Below are 17,233 nucleotides of genomic sequence, written 5' to 3' on the forward strand. Positions count from 1 at the left end.
AAATCTTGAGTCATTTTTTTACTTTTTAAAAAATTTCACACTTCATATCCAATTAAATAGCAAAAACCTGTTCACTTTAAAGTAATATTCAGATTTAACAATTTCTTATTACCCATTGCTATCACCAAGCCATCTCTTGTCAGGATTATTGTAATAACCTCTATCTGAATTCTCTGATTTTCTCCTTGTCTTCTTATAAGTCTATTCTCAACACAACAAATAAAAGTCATCCTATTACATCATAATTTAGATCTTGTGTTTCCTCTGCTCAAAATCTTACAATATCTTTCCCTTTTACTGAATGAAAATGAAGTCTTTACAACAGTCCACCATGCCCCGCACAGTTGAGATTCCTCTTCCTTGCATGTCTTCATCTTCTGTTCCTCTTTTCTAGCTTAATCCATTCCATCTGCACTGGTCCCTTTGGCCCAGGCCCCACCCCACTACCCCACCCCACACCACTCCACCCCACCCCACCCTCCAGAGATTTAAATCTGTAGAGTAAGGATTCTGCTGCTTCTACTTAATTTATGGAGAGTTCAAATCAATTCGAAAATAATCTTAGCCTCTCACTTACCATGCTAATGCCTGAGTTCATGCAGAGCTATAATTATTTGTTTACAAACTTGCCTCTTTAATATGAAAATTGCCCAGGGAGAGGTTAGGATTAAGGCTCTATCAATTATTGATATTTTTAGATACCCAGTGAATATCTTTCATCACTTGCTTCCCTAAGAGGTAGTTTTGACTGTAATCATTACAAGAACAGTCATGCATCTCTTTCACTCTTCCACCTTGTGAGGAACACAGCCACCTTAAGCTTTCAAAGTCCTTCACAGTTGGTTATTTTATCATTTAGTCCATCATTACAGTATGTCCCCTTTTTTATGGATGAGGAAAATTGAATAACTTCTCTTGGCATTCTCTATCACCAGCTTTGATGATGAAGGAGCTCCATTTGAGAGAAATAGGGCATTTTGGTAGGTGGAGTCACTCAAATATTTGACAGATGACCCAGAGGCACCATAGCTCTTTCTGAGGAACACAGTGAGTCAGATCCTGTCCCAAGTTACCTTGTCTTCCAAGCATGGCAATCTTGAAATAATAACTTGAAAAACAAGCCAAGGATCTATGTTTTTATTTAAAAAACCCTCCAGTTTATTGAAAAAGAATAATGCTTTATACAAATTCCCATTACAAAATCCCAAGATATCTATTGAGTCTTTTCCAGGTACATTAGGAGAATAGAAAAATATCAAACTTGACTAAATTCTGGTATTACAATTGTGTTGGTCATTTTGGAATATAGATTTCTTTGATGAATTTAGCAAGTAGTAAACCACATGTATTTACACTCATATATTGTTAGGATTTATGTATGTAGCAAAGGCTCTTTGAATTATACCTTCCAGAAGCATAGACTCAGGTTTGGAAGACACTAAAAATTACTAGGTTCACATCTCATATGATGCAATCCTTTAGATACCTTTCTCTTGTGGTTTCACTATGAATTACCATTACCAAACTATCCTAGCAGTTTCAGCTGCTGGTTAACAGCATCACTTCTAAAGGCATCATTTAACATATATCCATCTTGAATATCCTTGCAAGTTATTATAATTCAAGAATTTTTCCAGACTTCAGCTTTGCCAATACTTATACTTCTGTTTTACCCATTACATCTGCAGACTTGTCCTAGGTCAAGTCTGCATTCTTAAGAGGAGAAAAACTTAGCCAAAAAAGCATCAAGCCATACTGATGAAAAACACTGCCTTCCTTAGGATCCTCTTCAGTTACTAAGCTGAATTTCACTGTAGTGTGTCATCACTTGAGATATTGGTTATGGCAAGAAACCAATTCCTTAAAATTTCTCTCTTTTCTGTCATTTCAAAAGTAATCTTAAACCTATGCACTTAAATTCCTTAGTTCTTCATCCTATTACAGTAGTTTTCACCTTACAAACCACATTTGCATATATTCTGTCTCACATCTATCCCCACAAAAACCCTGTGAGGTAGGCAGGTCAGGAATTACAATCCCTTTTTGACAGGTGAAACAATAAATCTAGGCCAGCCAAGTGTCTTGCCCAAATTCAGACAGTAATTGATAGCACCAAGGCTCAAACCAGGCCTCCAGACACCAACAGTTACACCCTTGTCATTACATCATCTTGCTCAAGTAAAGTAGCGTTTTCCACAGACTGGAAAACTAAGAGCAATTATTAAAATAGAGCAGAGCACCAACAACATGACTGGCACACAAGTGAAAGAAAGGAAATAGACTGGGGGAGAAAGGAAGGTACTAGACCATGTGAGGTGTGTGTGTAGGTTTGGTCAATGAGTTCTAACAACCAATTGAGCAAATAAAAACACTACTTAGACATATTTCATATTCAAAGAATGAGCATAACACCAACTAATTAATACTCACAACACCTCCACCAGCTAGTTAAGTATCATTATCTCAATTTGACATATGGGAAAAGAGGAGAAAGAATAAGTGACTTGCTTACAGCTACAAAGAGAATATTTGTCACTAGCTTATAACTACAGAAAATCTAGCACTTCATGCAAACAGACCACACCTCTCTGGGAAGAGATAAACTATTGGGTTGGCCAAAAAGTTTGTTTAGTTTTTTTCTGTAAAATAAAAGACACATTTTTCATTTTCACCAATATCTTTATTGATTTTGATATTTTGAATATGTCAGCTATCTCCCATGTGGTATAACATTGATTATTCTTAATTAATGTCTCAATTTGATTGCTGTTAATTTCAACTGGTCTACCCGACCATGGAGCATCATCCAGCAGGAAATCTTCAGCACAAAACTTCGCAAACCAGTTTTGACATGTTTGCTCAGTCACTGAGCCTTCTCCATACTCTGCACAATTTTTTTTCTTCTCAGTTATTTTTACTTTTCTTGAAATAATAAAGCATAATATGCCAAAAACATTGTGTATTTTCTTCCATCTTCAATATTAAAATGGTTACACAAAAATTCACCAATTTTAGTAATTTTTTATAAATGCAAGCTAATATGACAGCTTTCACAATACAACCTACCAAATTGTTTCAAATAAAGTTAAAGACAACTAAGCGCTACTAGAGCCATCTTACAGAAAAAAAGGAATGAACTCTTTGGCCAACCCAGTATATGATAATTACATATGAGAAACCATATAGCTGAGGAGGGAAGGGAGAGAAAAAGGTAGTTTGGAGGGATACAACTATAAATAAGTAGCTTAAAAATGCAATCAATAAAATTGTTTTATAACACTTGGGAAAGCAGCACACAGATGCTCAATAAGGCAAATATTTTGAAAGCAAACAAGAGTGTTATAGGTCAGAGTACAGAGATGAGGCGGGAAGGTCAACAGGCATATGTCATCTGACCATGCTGAAAAGACTTGCCCCCAGAGCTCTAAGTTGTAAGAGATTCTTATTGATTCTAGAAATGAAATAGTATGCTTAGGAAATGTGTTATTAGATTTGAGTTAAACCCAACTTAATAAAAAACAAAGGCATGAAGAGTGACTTATGACAAAGCAAGTGTTATAAGATCATGGGAAAAAAAGTAAAATAAGTGTATGAAAAGGGCACATGTGAAGAACTGAAAGAATTTTTACTTGCTTTGGTAGGCTAGGTCTCATGTCAAAGACACTAAAGCTGATGAAGCAGGGTTAATGGTATCTGACCTATTATATATTTGTACATATAGAAAGAAGAGACATACAGCAAATAAACTGCTTAATCAATATAGACTTAAATATATATATTTTAGATATGTTTTAAGTATGTTGATACCAACACAAGAGGTTTTACTATCTAATTTTTTTATAGAAAAACATGTTTATATACATATCTATAATTAAGGAATACCCATCCCCATATTTGATATGACTACTCAGTGGGGAGCAGTAATACAAATGGAAAGGTCTTCTCTCCTGTACTAAGGAAAGGAGATAAAATAAGACTAAGTCATTTTAGCAATGGGTATTTTTAAAAATATGGTTTTTTATACACAGTTCAGACTGCAATAGTTCAAAGCCTAAGGTCTTAAAAGTCAATGATAGTATTTCAATGTTTGTTCCAGGGTTCTCTCCTTTTGCTACTGTGTCACACATAGTCTTTCCCACTGGAAGGTGCAGGTTTCGGATAGGGCCGTGGTGTTGGGTAAGATGTTGTTTTTCTGGGACAGGAACAGCAAAGGAGGCCACCTCCGAGAAGGCAGAAGCAAGCAGCAGCCCAGCCAGTGAAGAGAGCTGGACCAAATTCATACCTAAGAGGAAATGCATTTGCTTATTCAATGAATCTTTGGAAACTTTTCTAATATAATTAGAAATCTCATTATATATATATTTTTTTACTAAAAATAACCCTCCATGATCTCTAGGGGAAGTACTTTCAGGTTTGTGATCACATACACAATAATGTTTACACTGCAGTTGTTGACAATTTGCAATAGTAGATCAGGCAATACAGCATGCAACACCAGGTTAATTATGCAAATATTTTCAAAGACCTTTCCATGTGTAGGAGACTTGAAAAGCATGTTTATAAACTTTAGAAGTCAGGTTTGAATTCTGATTCCTAGGCTAAACTTAACAAGTCATGCCATTGCCAAGTAGCAACCAAAGCCTATAAAGAAACCGCTGGAGTGCTAGACCATTAGTTTTTAATAGTTGATCCTATATATACACTGAAATGTGAAATGTATGGTTTTATAAAAAAGACTTCTAAGTAGCCCATGGAGCATTCTAGATTAAGCTGATCTAAATAGATGTATTAAGCCAGAACCTTAGAGTGAGCATCTGTGATTGACCACTGAATGTGGACAATTAGAGTAGAGAAGGCTAGATCTAGAGTTATAAGACCTGGGTCTGAATCCAGAGCTCAACTCTCAACTGCTGCAATTGTGTGCTAATAATCCCACTTCTCTACCTCAGTTTCTGCTTCTCTTAAAGCAGGATAATCCCATCTGCCTTACTGGACTACTTTCGGGATCACCTGAGACAATGTAAATAATATGTATGGTGCCTAGCAATTTAAAGTGCTCTGACATGCATTACTGGTAAAATTTAAGCCAATTGACCTCCAGCAGTTTCCATCCCTACATTGTAAATCTTATGAGAAGGGCTCCAACACAACCACTGCAGTATCTGTTCTCCTGTACATGGGTGATTATATAAAAGGAATCATGCCTTATCTATCCAACCACTGGGATTTCTCATCTATTCATCCTAGAACTCAACAAACAATAATTACATCTTAACATCCTGACTCTGAATATAGTTATTAGGCTTTAAAGACATGAACACAGTGAGACAAAGGGCCTTGTCCCTGATCAAAGAGTGTCCACAGAATCAGCCTTTGAACATCCACAATTTGTAATATTAAGAAAGTTGACTTTGGGAAGTCAATTTTATAGTTGTGATAGAACATAAAATTTCAAGGTAGTATCACAACTTATTTTTTCATACATAAATTAAACTTTTTTCATAAAAGTAAACTACTGAGAATGAAGAATTATTCATTAAGCCATACAGTACCATTTTTAATCATAAACTATGTTTTAGTTACAAAAACCACAAGTGTTATATCAGAATACACTTCAAAAAAGAATATATTAAATATAATAGTATCTTTATTAATATTTAAAAAATAAGAGAAAAGGTTCACCACACAGTTGTAAATTATAAAGCTTGAAACTTTTCTATGTTAAATATTGTCTATCATCAATAAAGGCTGTTAAAGCAATTATCAAATTCATTTTAGCATGAGTCACAGGCCATTCAAATTATTTATAAATTTGACATAAAATTCTGGAAAGCAAATCTGGGAAGCTGTGGTGCTAGCTGGCCTTTGCAGAACATGAAAAGGGTATTTTCTCAGAAAGCAAGCTATTTTACACATGAATAGCATTACCTGGCATTGACTGGGGTCATGGGGTCATAGAATTCTTGAACAATTCTATGGCCATACCATGCTGTGGCAACTAAAATAGCCAGACCTAGGGAAATTCAAAACAAAAGACTGTTAATCACTATGGAACACTGAGCATAAGCATACAGTCCATTATATTTATAAGAATTTTACAAGGATGAAATCTCACCAATTGTGCTGACATTTTTTATTTAGACACTTCTAATTTAGAGAGATTAGAACTCCAGACAGGATTTATTCCAAGTATTCTGTTAAGATGCACAAAACTATTAGGTCAGAGTTAGGCATAGTTTATACTATGTCACCTTGTTCATTTATAGTTCACGGTCACTGGCACAAATAATGCATTTTTGGAAGCAGTGCAGCAAGTTCACTTCATTTAAGATCATCAAAAATATTGTTATACATTAATGTACTAGACTACTTTTGATAAACTTGATGTCTTTATTACTATAGATAGGTCATTTGAAAACTGGAAGATAAAAGCCCTTCTACACTCTTCTTGACCAAAGCTCAAAATTTACATTTCTGTAGGATCAAAAGGAAAGTAAGCAGCTACAGAGCAGGGAAGAGCAAGACCTGTCTCAGAATGGACCAGACCACCCAAATTCCAACTGCTCCACTGGCCAGACCCGTCAGGCATTGCCTTGAGATTTGCTGAGGTGTCACATCAGATAAATTTATGCAGCACACTCTCAATTTTCCATGCATTTCATATTCCAGTAATGCCAAATAAACTACTTAGTCAAAATCATTCATGCTATCATTTGACAGAAGTATAAAATATCTTGATTTTTTGAATCCAAATAAATTAAATAGCTTCCTTTTATAGTAATTCTAAGAAACTATCAATATAGACAGATTAAATCATTCAATGTTCTATCCTCATTTCCATAAAAAAAAAAAAAAAGAAAGGTGGTCTAAGCTAATTGCCCCTAATACTTGATAGAAAACACCAGTGCTTTTGGCTGCTCAGGTGCACCATGGGAATGCTCTGGAACTTTCAACCTTCACTCCCTAAGAAATCTTTTAAACTGAACTGGGAGTGAGGCAGTCACTTAGGGGAGTAATAAAAAGGTGAGCAAAGGAAGGACACTATGCAGTACATTTATTCATAGCCTTTGATGAATTTTGGGAATAAAGGACCATCCATTTTGGGGTGTGTGTTGTGTGGGAGGTAGGCAGCTAATTGGATAAACTGAAAGACTGGTGACTTTAAGCAAATCTTTAGCAAAGCCACAGGTACTCTTCATTGTTGGTTAAATCCACATATTATGGTGGGACAAATGCCCTGGCCAGATCTTTTGTCAAAGAGAAAATGAAAAAAGAAAGTATAATTTTAGTTTCTCCTTGTGGTAGGTTATATCACTGGTGTCATTTTCAAACACAATAAACTACTATATATATTTTGTGTATTATTTCAAAAATAGATTATATAGGTAAAATACTATTTTATACACACACATGCAATCTTATTTAAAAGAAGCATTATCATAACACTAAAGTGGAACTGCCATGTCTTTCTCTGGCTCTCATCCTCTCAAAGGTCATGTATCTAACTCACCAATCAACACTTCAACGAGGCAAATGCATACTGGTTTTCTCAAGTTCTTTCTGCATTGTTTTTGTATCAATTTATTTAACCTAATTTCTTACCTTTCCTCCACTCCAATTGGCCTTTCTCTTCACCAATCTATGGGTATATTCTGTTTATTTTAGAATCAGATCTGTCCACCTGAAATGATGTTCTCATTTTTCTTTAATAATCCTAATCCCATCCATTCATGATACATCTGTATGATTCACACATTCTTCATGTTCTCTATCACTACTCCCCTTCTTTATCACATATTGTCTGTGGGGACACCACAGAAATTTTCCATGTAATTAGAATTGTTCCTTAGTGTTTGCTAGTTAGGAGATACTTCTCTTCACCTGGGGAAACTGGTACTAATGAACCAGTTGGCACCTGAAACTTCAAAGAATAGACCTATCCACTGTGAGCACAGATCTCAGATTTTCCTGTGACTTTAAAAATGAGAAAGTTAGCTGCACTTAAGGTTTCCATGTCTTCAGATTTTAAAGTGACTGAAATAAATCAATTCAAGTGCAAGAAACCCAACATCATCTAAAAAAATGTAAAGCTAGATCTTACACCATGCCAGAGATAGTTTAGAAAGGGAGGGCAGGGCCTCTCTTACCTGCAATAAGAAATATCACACCCCCAATGACAGCCATTCGCATCTTCTGGACCTCATCATCTTCCAGGCACTTCATACACTTCATGCCAACAGTAGCCACCAAGATAGCTATTAGTCCCAGCAGGATGCCAACTACCATCAAGGCACGGGTTGCTTGCAGAGTGCCTGGTAGGAAATATTTTAGAACATGTAAGAATAATCATGTCTAGACTAAGAAGAAAAGAGTGGTAGAAAACCAAGTATATGTATATGTTGTATGAAAGAAAATTTAACCAGGAGTCAGGAGACCCTACTTCTAGTGGTGTTTCTGTAGGTAACCAACATAGTTTCTTCTTCAGAACAACAAACAACTGGCTGGATACTTAATAAGAAGCCCTTTGGCTCTAACATTTTATGTGTTCAATGTCAAATTCAAATTCCTCTGGAAAAAATAATTAATGATCTGGTTGAATAGGTTTAGTTGACCTAATACATCTTTAATCCTTACTAATGGAGTATTTTCATTTTGAAATGCAATCACATGTATTATCCTTAATGTTAAACCATTTATAATTAAAATTATTTATAATATATCTTGGTAATCATTAACAGCTTTATAGCCCAATCTATGAAGCTTCAGGGGAAAAAAATATAAAGACGAATTTGCAAGGTAAGAAATTAATTTCTCATAGATTATAATGTGGAATAAACAGCATTTTTATCTCCAGTGATGGGGGTGAGGGTGGGGGATGTGAGCGCCATTTTATTAGAATAAGACTAAATAACCTTTGCAATGTTATTTTAGAGCACAGTAGATTAATATTCAGAGATATCAGCAGTTTTATTTTAAGACTATATTAATTGTCATGTCAAATAGCAGACAATAATTCAATGTAGTATTTCTAAGGATTCCACTAATTTTCTTATTTTCTGTTACTGTAATTCTATAATCAAATAGGGGCAGGTTTCAGAGATGATGCCAATTATGTCTCTTAAGGAGTAAACACATGACACCATCATTGTGGTATAAAAGGACAGACTTAAAGAAAATAAGCTGAAACTATGTTGGTGAGGTGACTTTGATTAATCCTAGATTTATTTCCTCCTTCACATAAAGATCGTTATCTCATTGACAGTGCTAACATGTGACAAGTATTTCTACATATATAAATATTATTTACATTGTAACAAACCATGCTATCTTCAGTAAGCTGCTTATTATTCTTTGGGACCATGCTTCTATTATTGAAGTGTGAATGATGGTATCTCTAACCGGGGAGTTAACAACTGACTTCTTGATGCTCTTCAAAATGGTTGATGTGATAGAAAGGTCTTATATTACACGGTTTAATTTAGACCTAGGTTCAATCTTAGTATACTCAGGGTTGAGAACTTAAGTTACCGATCCTAACTAACACTAAGATACCTAAAACATCAAATTTTAATTTTTAAATATTTCCATCCCTGGCATAACCAATCTATGGTAAAATCATAGTAACCTCTATCTACAAAGCAGCAAAGTTTCTTTCTTTCTTTCTTCTTTTTTTTTCCCCATATTTGAGAGATATTTTGGAAGCCAAGATACATTTTTACTTGATTTAATTAAAAAGCAAATCAGAGACACTCCTCTCCTCCCCTCATATATCTACCTCCTTATAATTACCTACCTACACACTTATGATAATATTCCAGGGTAGTGTAAGAGCTGCTGAATCAAAACATGGAACATGGGTTTACCAGGAACTGAAGGTGCTTACACTGTGGTATGAAGAGGAAAGTACCAAGGACTCCATCATTAGGGTGTGTCCTTCCTTCTGATTTACCAACAGTTTTTGCAAAGACAATCATTACTGAGAAGGAGAAGGAAAATAAAATAACAATGCTCCTATACACAACACCAATTTCAAATTCCACTTAGAAGGAAATTATTTCAAGCAAAGGAATCCTGAAAGAGGAGGTACTGAAAGTTACAAAGATGATTTATGTGCCTGGAGGACAGGATGACCTCTGGTCCATTTGCCTGGGGCCATCTTGGTTTTAAAACCATCTGTCTGGTATCCAGAGAAGACTCTCAATCCCAGGCCCACCAGGACAGTTGGTCACTCAACTGGTGTATTATAGGATGAGGAAAGTAAAACAAGGTGGTTTTAGCAAGGTGGACAGAAAGTATAAATCAGGCAGGGCTTTGCAAGCTAGAGTAAAGGGTTTAGAATTTATCCTACGTGCAATCATGAGTCATTGGAGGGTCTTAAAGAGTAGGTGATAAAATTTGTATCCTCAGTATTGAGAGTACAATCAGTCAACATTCTTCCTACACTAAAAATATGCACAACCTCCTACATCCCTCAGCCACTTCCACTTTGCTTTCTCATAAATACCCAGGTTCCTGCCTCTTTATTCATCACCTTTGTTTCTTTCTCTGATCTCTCTCCAAGTTTTCCACTTTGTTGGAGTTGGAGGGCCTCAAACCAAACCCAGCTTCCCTAATAATCATTCTGGCGTGCACTTCATGTAAAAACAGCAGGCCGCCAGCCCAGCAGGTCTGAGCACTTGGATCACAAGGTGTTCTTCACAAGGAGTCCACTGGGCCTCAGTCTCATGAGTCAGGTTTGTATAAAGCCACCCAGGCAAGGAACACACATGGGTGAACTACTTCAAAGCTCCCTTTGCACTCACCTGGAATTATCTAAGACTCATAGTTTTCATTGCTAAGTTTTGTCTCCTTTAAGTTCTCAAAAAAAAAGCACATTTGATTCATGCCATACCCATTTTCCTCTTCCACTTCTTTTACAAAGTTTCTGTGAGGGAGGGGACAAAGCCTAGTATGTTTTATTTCTTTATCAAATGATGTCTTGCTTGTATAATGCACAAAAATAATGGAAAAAAATTTTTTTGAAAACTATTGTTAGGTGTCATATAAACCCTATAGAGAAAGGGAATCATGGTTCAGTTTTTTTAAATCTGATAAAGCAATTGTTTTATTTTGCAAAGCAATATTTTTTTCATGTATGTCTTTGGCATCCATTGACTTAGGACATTTCTTTGTACTTTACAATACTAGATAGGCATCAAACACAAAAATCTCATTTTGCCGCATTGGAGACATTTGTATTAATTCTTAACTAGAGTGATGTGTGTGGGGAAATGTATAAATACAAAGGAAAATAGGCTGAGAATCAACAGCATAAAAACTTACTAGCTGGCCATATGTAATAATGAATTAAAATCAAAGTAAGCAGGTGTGTTAGAAGTTATGAGGGTTTTATGTGCAGATAGAATCTAAATTGCACAGTTGTAAGCTGGAACGGGATGAATCCTTCAAATTAAGGTCCATGGAAGCCTTTTAAGTCAGAAGTCTAAAATATATAATTGTGAGCTTCTTGATGACCTGGGAAAGATATTTGTTCATGTTTTCCACCCAAAGCACTAAAAATGGTGCCTGACAAGCTACATAGATCATACAATCTGTGTTCAACAAATTTAAATTAGAACATGTCTGTATCCTTTACAATTCTACTAATATGATAATTAAAAATATTCTCTTGGCTTAAGCCTAACCTTTGGAAAAAAAAAAAAATACTGAAAAAGGCCTCCCTAGAGAGTCTGGGGAGGCTAAAATCTTACTACAGAAAGCCAGACTTAGTTTAGAGCTTTAAAAGCTAGTAACTCTAGGGTTAGGGTTCAAGTTAGTGTTATGGAGGAAAATAATTAATAATTTTTGCTTACTCTGACCTATATTTTTTAATTTTTAAAATTTTAAATTATACATTTAATGAGCTTCCAAGGAACATTTTTTGTAGTGGAATGATGATCAGCAGGGCAGAGAAGTTGAGAAATGTTTAAAATCTACAAAATAATAGTTTAGACTAGAGAGGCACAGTATAGCCTTAGACTATAAAATCTGGGCTGGTCTAATTAAATGAAATCTAGAAGCAAATATGTTTCTTTCCTGGCCCTTTAAATTTGCAGATACCTCTATAATACTATTATTACTGACTAAAGTTGTCCGCGGAGAAAATGGTTAGTTAACATTCAAGAAGCTACACTATTGTTTCTCATCATTATTCAGCAATACATGGAGAAGACAGTCTTTTAATTATACTTAGCTTGACTGATCATCTTGAGATTAAAGACTGCCTAAAAAGTTATTACTACTTGCAACCTGAAAGTATAATTTGAAAAATATACTTAACAAAGATCTCTTCTTACAAGACAAGAAATGTTAGAAGTTACTGATCTACCACAGTTAGGTTAATCAACATAATCGCAGAAAGACAAGCACAAACAAGTAAGTGGGATTTTTTCTAAAGTTTGGCTACAGTCTTACTATGTAAGAAATAGAGTCTTCTTTGAACACCTGATGTTTTCATGCTATATACTGGCCATATTATTATATTATTACCCTGTCTACTATATGTCATAAACAAAATATTTGAAGTATACCTGCATCCTCACGTAGTTCCTCTTTGCATCAGGCATTGCTTAATAAGTAATAGACAAATCAATGAACTGAACATTAGGTCACTAGAACAAAACTGCTCTCTTCTCCTTTGCAATTAAATGAACTCATCACTGAACTATACACCCGTGGCGTTTCCACTGGTTAAATCTTGCTTTTACTCAAGTTCAAAGTTTCTCAACAGTCTTCATTGTTAGCATTTCCCTTTTATTGATGCATGAGCTGGTGGCCACTGGGTGTGAACTCAGGACTCCAGCACAGGCAGAAAGCAAAGTCATCTGGGATGAGACAGGACTCACCACTTTTCAAAATGTCCTTAGCAGTCAGTTTTTTCCCTCCTTCCTTCCTTCCCTTCTCCCTCCCTTCCTCCCTTCCTTCCTTGCTTCCTCCCTCCCTTTCCTTTCTGTAACGGCCTCATGATTAAATTTATGTTTCTATATTTCCTCTGTGCCAACTCAGCACTCCAAACAAGGAAACCTAGACTATCCCACTTAACTTTTTCCCTCCAATCACTTTAGTAAGTAACAAAGAATGCTGGCACTGGAAGAAATCAACTTTAACACCTTATATATCATCTTAGCTGTATCCCTAGGAGCTCACATTTGTTGAAGGGATGAATGAATCATGGATTCATCTCCCCATTCCCCTCAACTCTCCCCTATTTCATAAGCAGGGAGACTATAGCCCAGAGACATCAAGCGGCTCACCATTGTACACATGATTAGCTAGTGCAAAACCAGGGTAAGAATTAAGAACTTCTAATGTCAAGCCTGAATTTTTGTTTTGATGTCCATCATTCCAGGGGTTAGAACTAATTATTGAAACAGATCTAAACACCAATGGCTCCTTGAACACCCTTGGTTCAGCAGGCTTCATGAAGTCTGGGGAAGTGTAAATGGTTCCCTCCTCTCTGCCTCCGCTTCTAAAGTCCGTCCCATCCAAGTTAGAGATTTTGTCTCTTTGATTGAGCCTGACATCATGGTGAGAGTGCTGGGAAACCTCACTGACAACCAATACTCATTAAGCACTCCTACACACATGTGGATTCATGCAAAGCAAGTTGAACAGGCTAGAGGAGCTTATAAACAAATTACAGAATCTGAAGGTTGGAGGTGTCTAACCTCCCATTTGTCTGGTGCTTGGATTTTCTCTACAACATTCCTACAAAATGCTTACTTATTTCTCTGCTTATACACCTCCTGCCATGCAGCCTCCTGGGGAAGTCCAGTCTTTGGACAGCCCTCGCTATTAAAGTCAAGCAAGAAGAAACAATTAACTAAGCACATAAAATAGACACTTGCTTGCCAAAAGCTTGAGAATGAGATCAAAACAAGGCAAGACGTACAGCTTAATCCCAAAAAGTCTACTGTAACTCTGTCTGACACTCTCTGTACAGCCAACTTTCAGTGGCAGGAACCATCAATGTCAATAAACATCACATACTTCGGATGGAATTGAAATGGTCTCAGCCAGTGCAAAACCACAATGCACAGTGCAACATTTGTTTCCCCACCAAGCCTCACAGTTACATTTTCATATACTGCTTTGCAAGAACTACCAAAACAAAAAACAAAAACAAAAACCAAAACCAAAACCCTGCTGTGTCTCATTTCCTGTATTTCCTATATTGGTTTAAACACACTGTATTTCTTTAGACACTTACGGAATTGTTCTATTTACAGTTGACACTATTTAGAGCAGGGAAACAAGGGTTCTTAACGTTTTTAGCACTACAACCTTAATAAATCTCTGTATCTTGACCCTACAAGGCCAAGTGTGCTCCATTGGCAAAGAGAACACGGTTCAGTTTCAGGAGATTCTAGACAAGCTTTTCACCTAAAAGCACTAGAAGGGATTCAATTTTTCTCAAGGAAGACTACTTATATATACAGATGACCCTGTTCAAATTTAGAGGTGACAGACCTATACCAAAACCAGCCAGCGAATCAGCGCCCTGGGTCTCTACATCAGGTGGGTGTGAAACCCACTGCCCAGGTGGAGAAATGGACACAGGTTCTCTGGCCTCTATCCAAAGGCATCCAATGAGTCATTAGCAGGTTGGGGAGAACACAGTGAGTCAAAGCTCCCTCTTTTGGGAATTGGTTTTGAGAGAAAGGCCTCAGCCCCACCTTGAGTAATCTCTGGCTTTAACCAAATGAAAAGAGAGATCTGACTTTATTCATCAGCTAGAAATCTCCAAAATGTGTATTGGAGAGAGGAGGAGGACATTGTTTAATTCTACCACAACGTCAAAAACTGTAATAACTATCGTAACTAAGAATATATGAAAATAAAACATGTTATCATAGGTAGGAATAACCTGTTTGAGTGTTTATAATATGAATCAATCTGATTCCATTGATCATTTAAGGAAGTTAAAGCGACACCTATTTAAACATGTTGAAAACGAACTACTTTGACCAAAAGAACCAGAGACTTCTCTCCGTCTGTCAATTTCTCAATATGGTGCCACAAATTCCTGACACCATTTCCTTACGTGTATTTATCTTTCCATGTGGAGAAAAGAGCATACCTAATACAGACGACAACACCGCTCACCCTCAGCCCATAAAGTGGCTGGTGGGCAGGTTTGTTTATCTAGCCAAAGACGAAGGGAGCTTTTCTTCAGGTTTGTACAAAGGCATAACAGACACATGCTACATGACAACTAATGTAATATATCAAGGCAGATACTCCAGCCATAAATTGTTATTACCTAGGTAAGTGGAAATTGAATAAGTTTCAGACAAGGCACTCAAAAGCTTTTATTAAAAAATAAGAAGAAGAAGAAAAGGGAAAAAAGCCATCCTGTCATCCTTCTCCACACTATCCTTAGTAATATGTCTCTCTACATAATCCTTTCCAACTTGACAGCAGTAAGAAGTAGACATCCATTACACAGAAAATCCTTTGTGGAGGATGGAAACTTGGAGAGAGGACTCAACCCCGTCTCTCACTGCCTTCCTCCCAGGGCCAACCTCTGCTTTCATCAGCTGTGTCTGTCTTATGGCATTTTGCTTCACTATCATATTCCCTCCTCCCTTCATATTATGATCAGAGGTTATTTAGAACTTCTCTTTCTTATTGTCCTTTTCCCACCAGCCACCAACTTTCACTTTCCAAAATAACAAGGCAAAATCTGCCTCCTCTGAAGACCCCTGACTTGAAAACCTTCAGGGGCATCTCAAGAGGCTTCTTTATCAAGTCATGAAAAGGGGTGCCCAGGGGGTTCCCTGCACTTACTAAATCTTAAATATCAAAAGAATCAAACTTCAATGTGAGTAGAAGCACTATGTTGGGGCATTCCATGTAAGCACGTGACTTTTTCTATGAGAAGTCATAAATAGTAAAAATAGTTTGGAATAAAAAAAATACCAAAGACTTTGAGATTATCTATTTAACTTTATGAACTTGAGAAGCTACCAGGCTACAAACTTTTCAAGGCACACCATTTTCTTGTCCAAACCTGACCATTCTTCAATATACACAGAATCTTAGACTGTCCAGGAGAGATCTAAGAATTCAAGTTCGGGTTTGGCATTTGCTTTTCAATCTCCACACCACTCTTACTGAAATTTATGGTGAAACCACACCTAGAGGAATAGAAAATGTGTTACCCAGGGAACTAGAAGTAAAACTAGAGCTTAGTCCTAGACGTCCCTTTACCCAAACCACAGTTCTACTTCTCCACAACGCACAGGATCAGAAGACGTGTCCAACTGAGGACTGGTAACCATGGAATCACATAACAAAATGAGCTGATAGCACTACCCTTAAACGGAGCCACGGCGGGGGGTAGGCGGTGGCGGGGCGGTGGCGGTTAGGGGCTTGGGTCACAGCTGTAGAGGAGGGGAATGCACTCACTGTGCAGACTCAGCAAGGAGTCGAAGACTTTGCACTGGATCTGCCCGGTACTCTGTGACACGCAGGACATCCACAGCCCCTCGTATATGGACTGGGCCGTCACGATGTTGTCGTTCGCATGGGAGTGAATCTTCCACTGGGACATCGCTGTGCTGGCGATGGCTCCGATCCAGCCCAGGAAGGCCAGGATGAAACCCAGGAGTTGCAGCCCCGCGTTGGCCATGGTTCACTCGGGCGATCTGGCTGGCGCAAGGGTGGCAGGTGCACCAAGCGAAGTTTGCAGAGGCTCACTCGGGGCTCCTGGGGTGGCAGAGCCGCGCGGAGGAAGTTATTGCGGGGACTCCGGCTCCTTGAGCCGGCGCTGGAGAGCCTCTATCTAGGTCCAGGTCCAGGTCCGGATTGGCGCTGGAGTCAGTGTGAGAGAAGCTGCCACTGCCTCCAAGTTGTGGGACTGAGACGCCAATCTGCTGGGCGCCGCAATTTAAAGCAGCTCCGCCCCTCGGCCCGGCCCGGCCGTCGCGCAGCGCCCCCTGGCGGTTTCAGGGCGACTCGCTGGTGAAGCGGAACGCAGCGCGCAGCCCATCAGGGCCACCGGGCGCAAGGCGGAAAGGTCCCGCTGCGATGTGGGGACAACCTGAGTGGGATCAGTTGGCAGAGTGCTGTCGTGCTGGCTCCCTCACATTTCTCCCCTCACACTTTTTTCTCTAGTTATCCGTCTGAGGTTCTCCATTCATGCAACCTTGATTTTCCCCCAAATTACTAAGTATGTGTAAACACTAAAAAT

The 17,233-nt window shown here is 37.7% G+C and overlaps 1 protein-coding gene across 1 annotated transcript; it reads right to left on the reverse strand.

Moving 5' to 3' along the window:
- Positions 1-1,122: 1,122 nt before the first annotated feature.
- CLDN1 (claudin 1) lies at positions 1,123-16,912 on the reverse strand. The gene is made up of 4 exons (XM_090275342.1): positions 16,450-16,912; positions 8,148-8,312; positions 5,929-6,013; positions 1,123-4,282 (listed from the first exon to the last, which is right to left on the reverse strand). The coding sequence occupies exons 1-4, from the start codon at positions 16,670-16,672 to the stop codon at positions 4,120-4,122; spliced, it is 636 nt and encodes a 211-aa protein (XP_090131468.1). The 5' UTR covers positions 16,673-16,912; the 3' UTR covers positions 1,123-4,119.
- Positions 16,913-17,233: the final 321 nt, after the last annotated feature.

This window comes from Furipterus horrens, unplaced genomic scaffold (assembly GCF_987537825.1).
Source record: "Furipterus horrens unplaced genomic scaffold, mFurHor1.1.pri manual_scaffold_1, whole genome shotgun sequence".
Taxonomy (NCBI): domain Eukaryota; kingdom Metazoa; phylum Chordata; class Mammalia; order Chiroptera; family Furipteridae; genus Furipterus; species Furipterus horrens.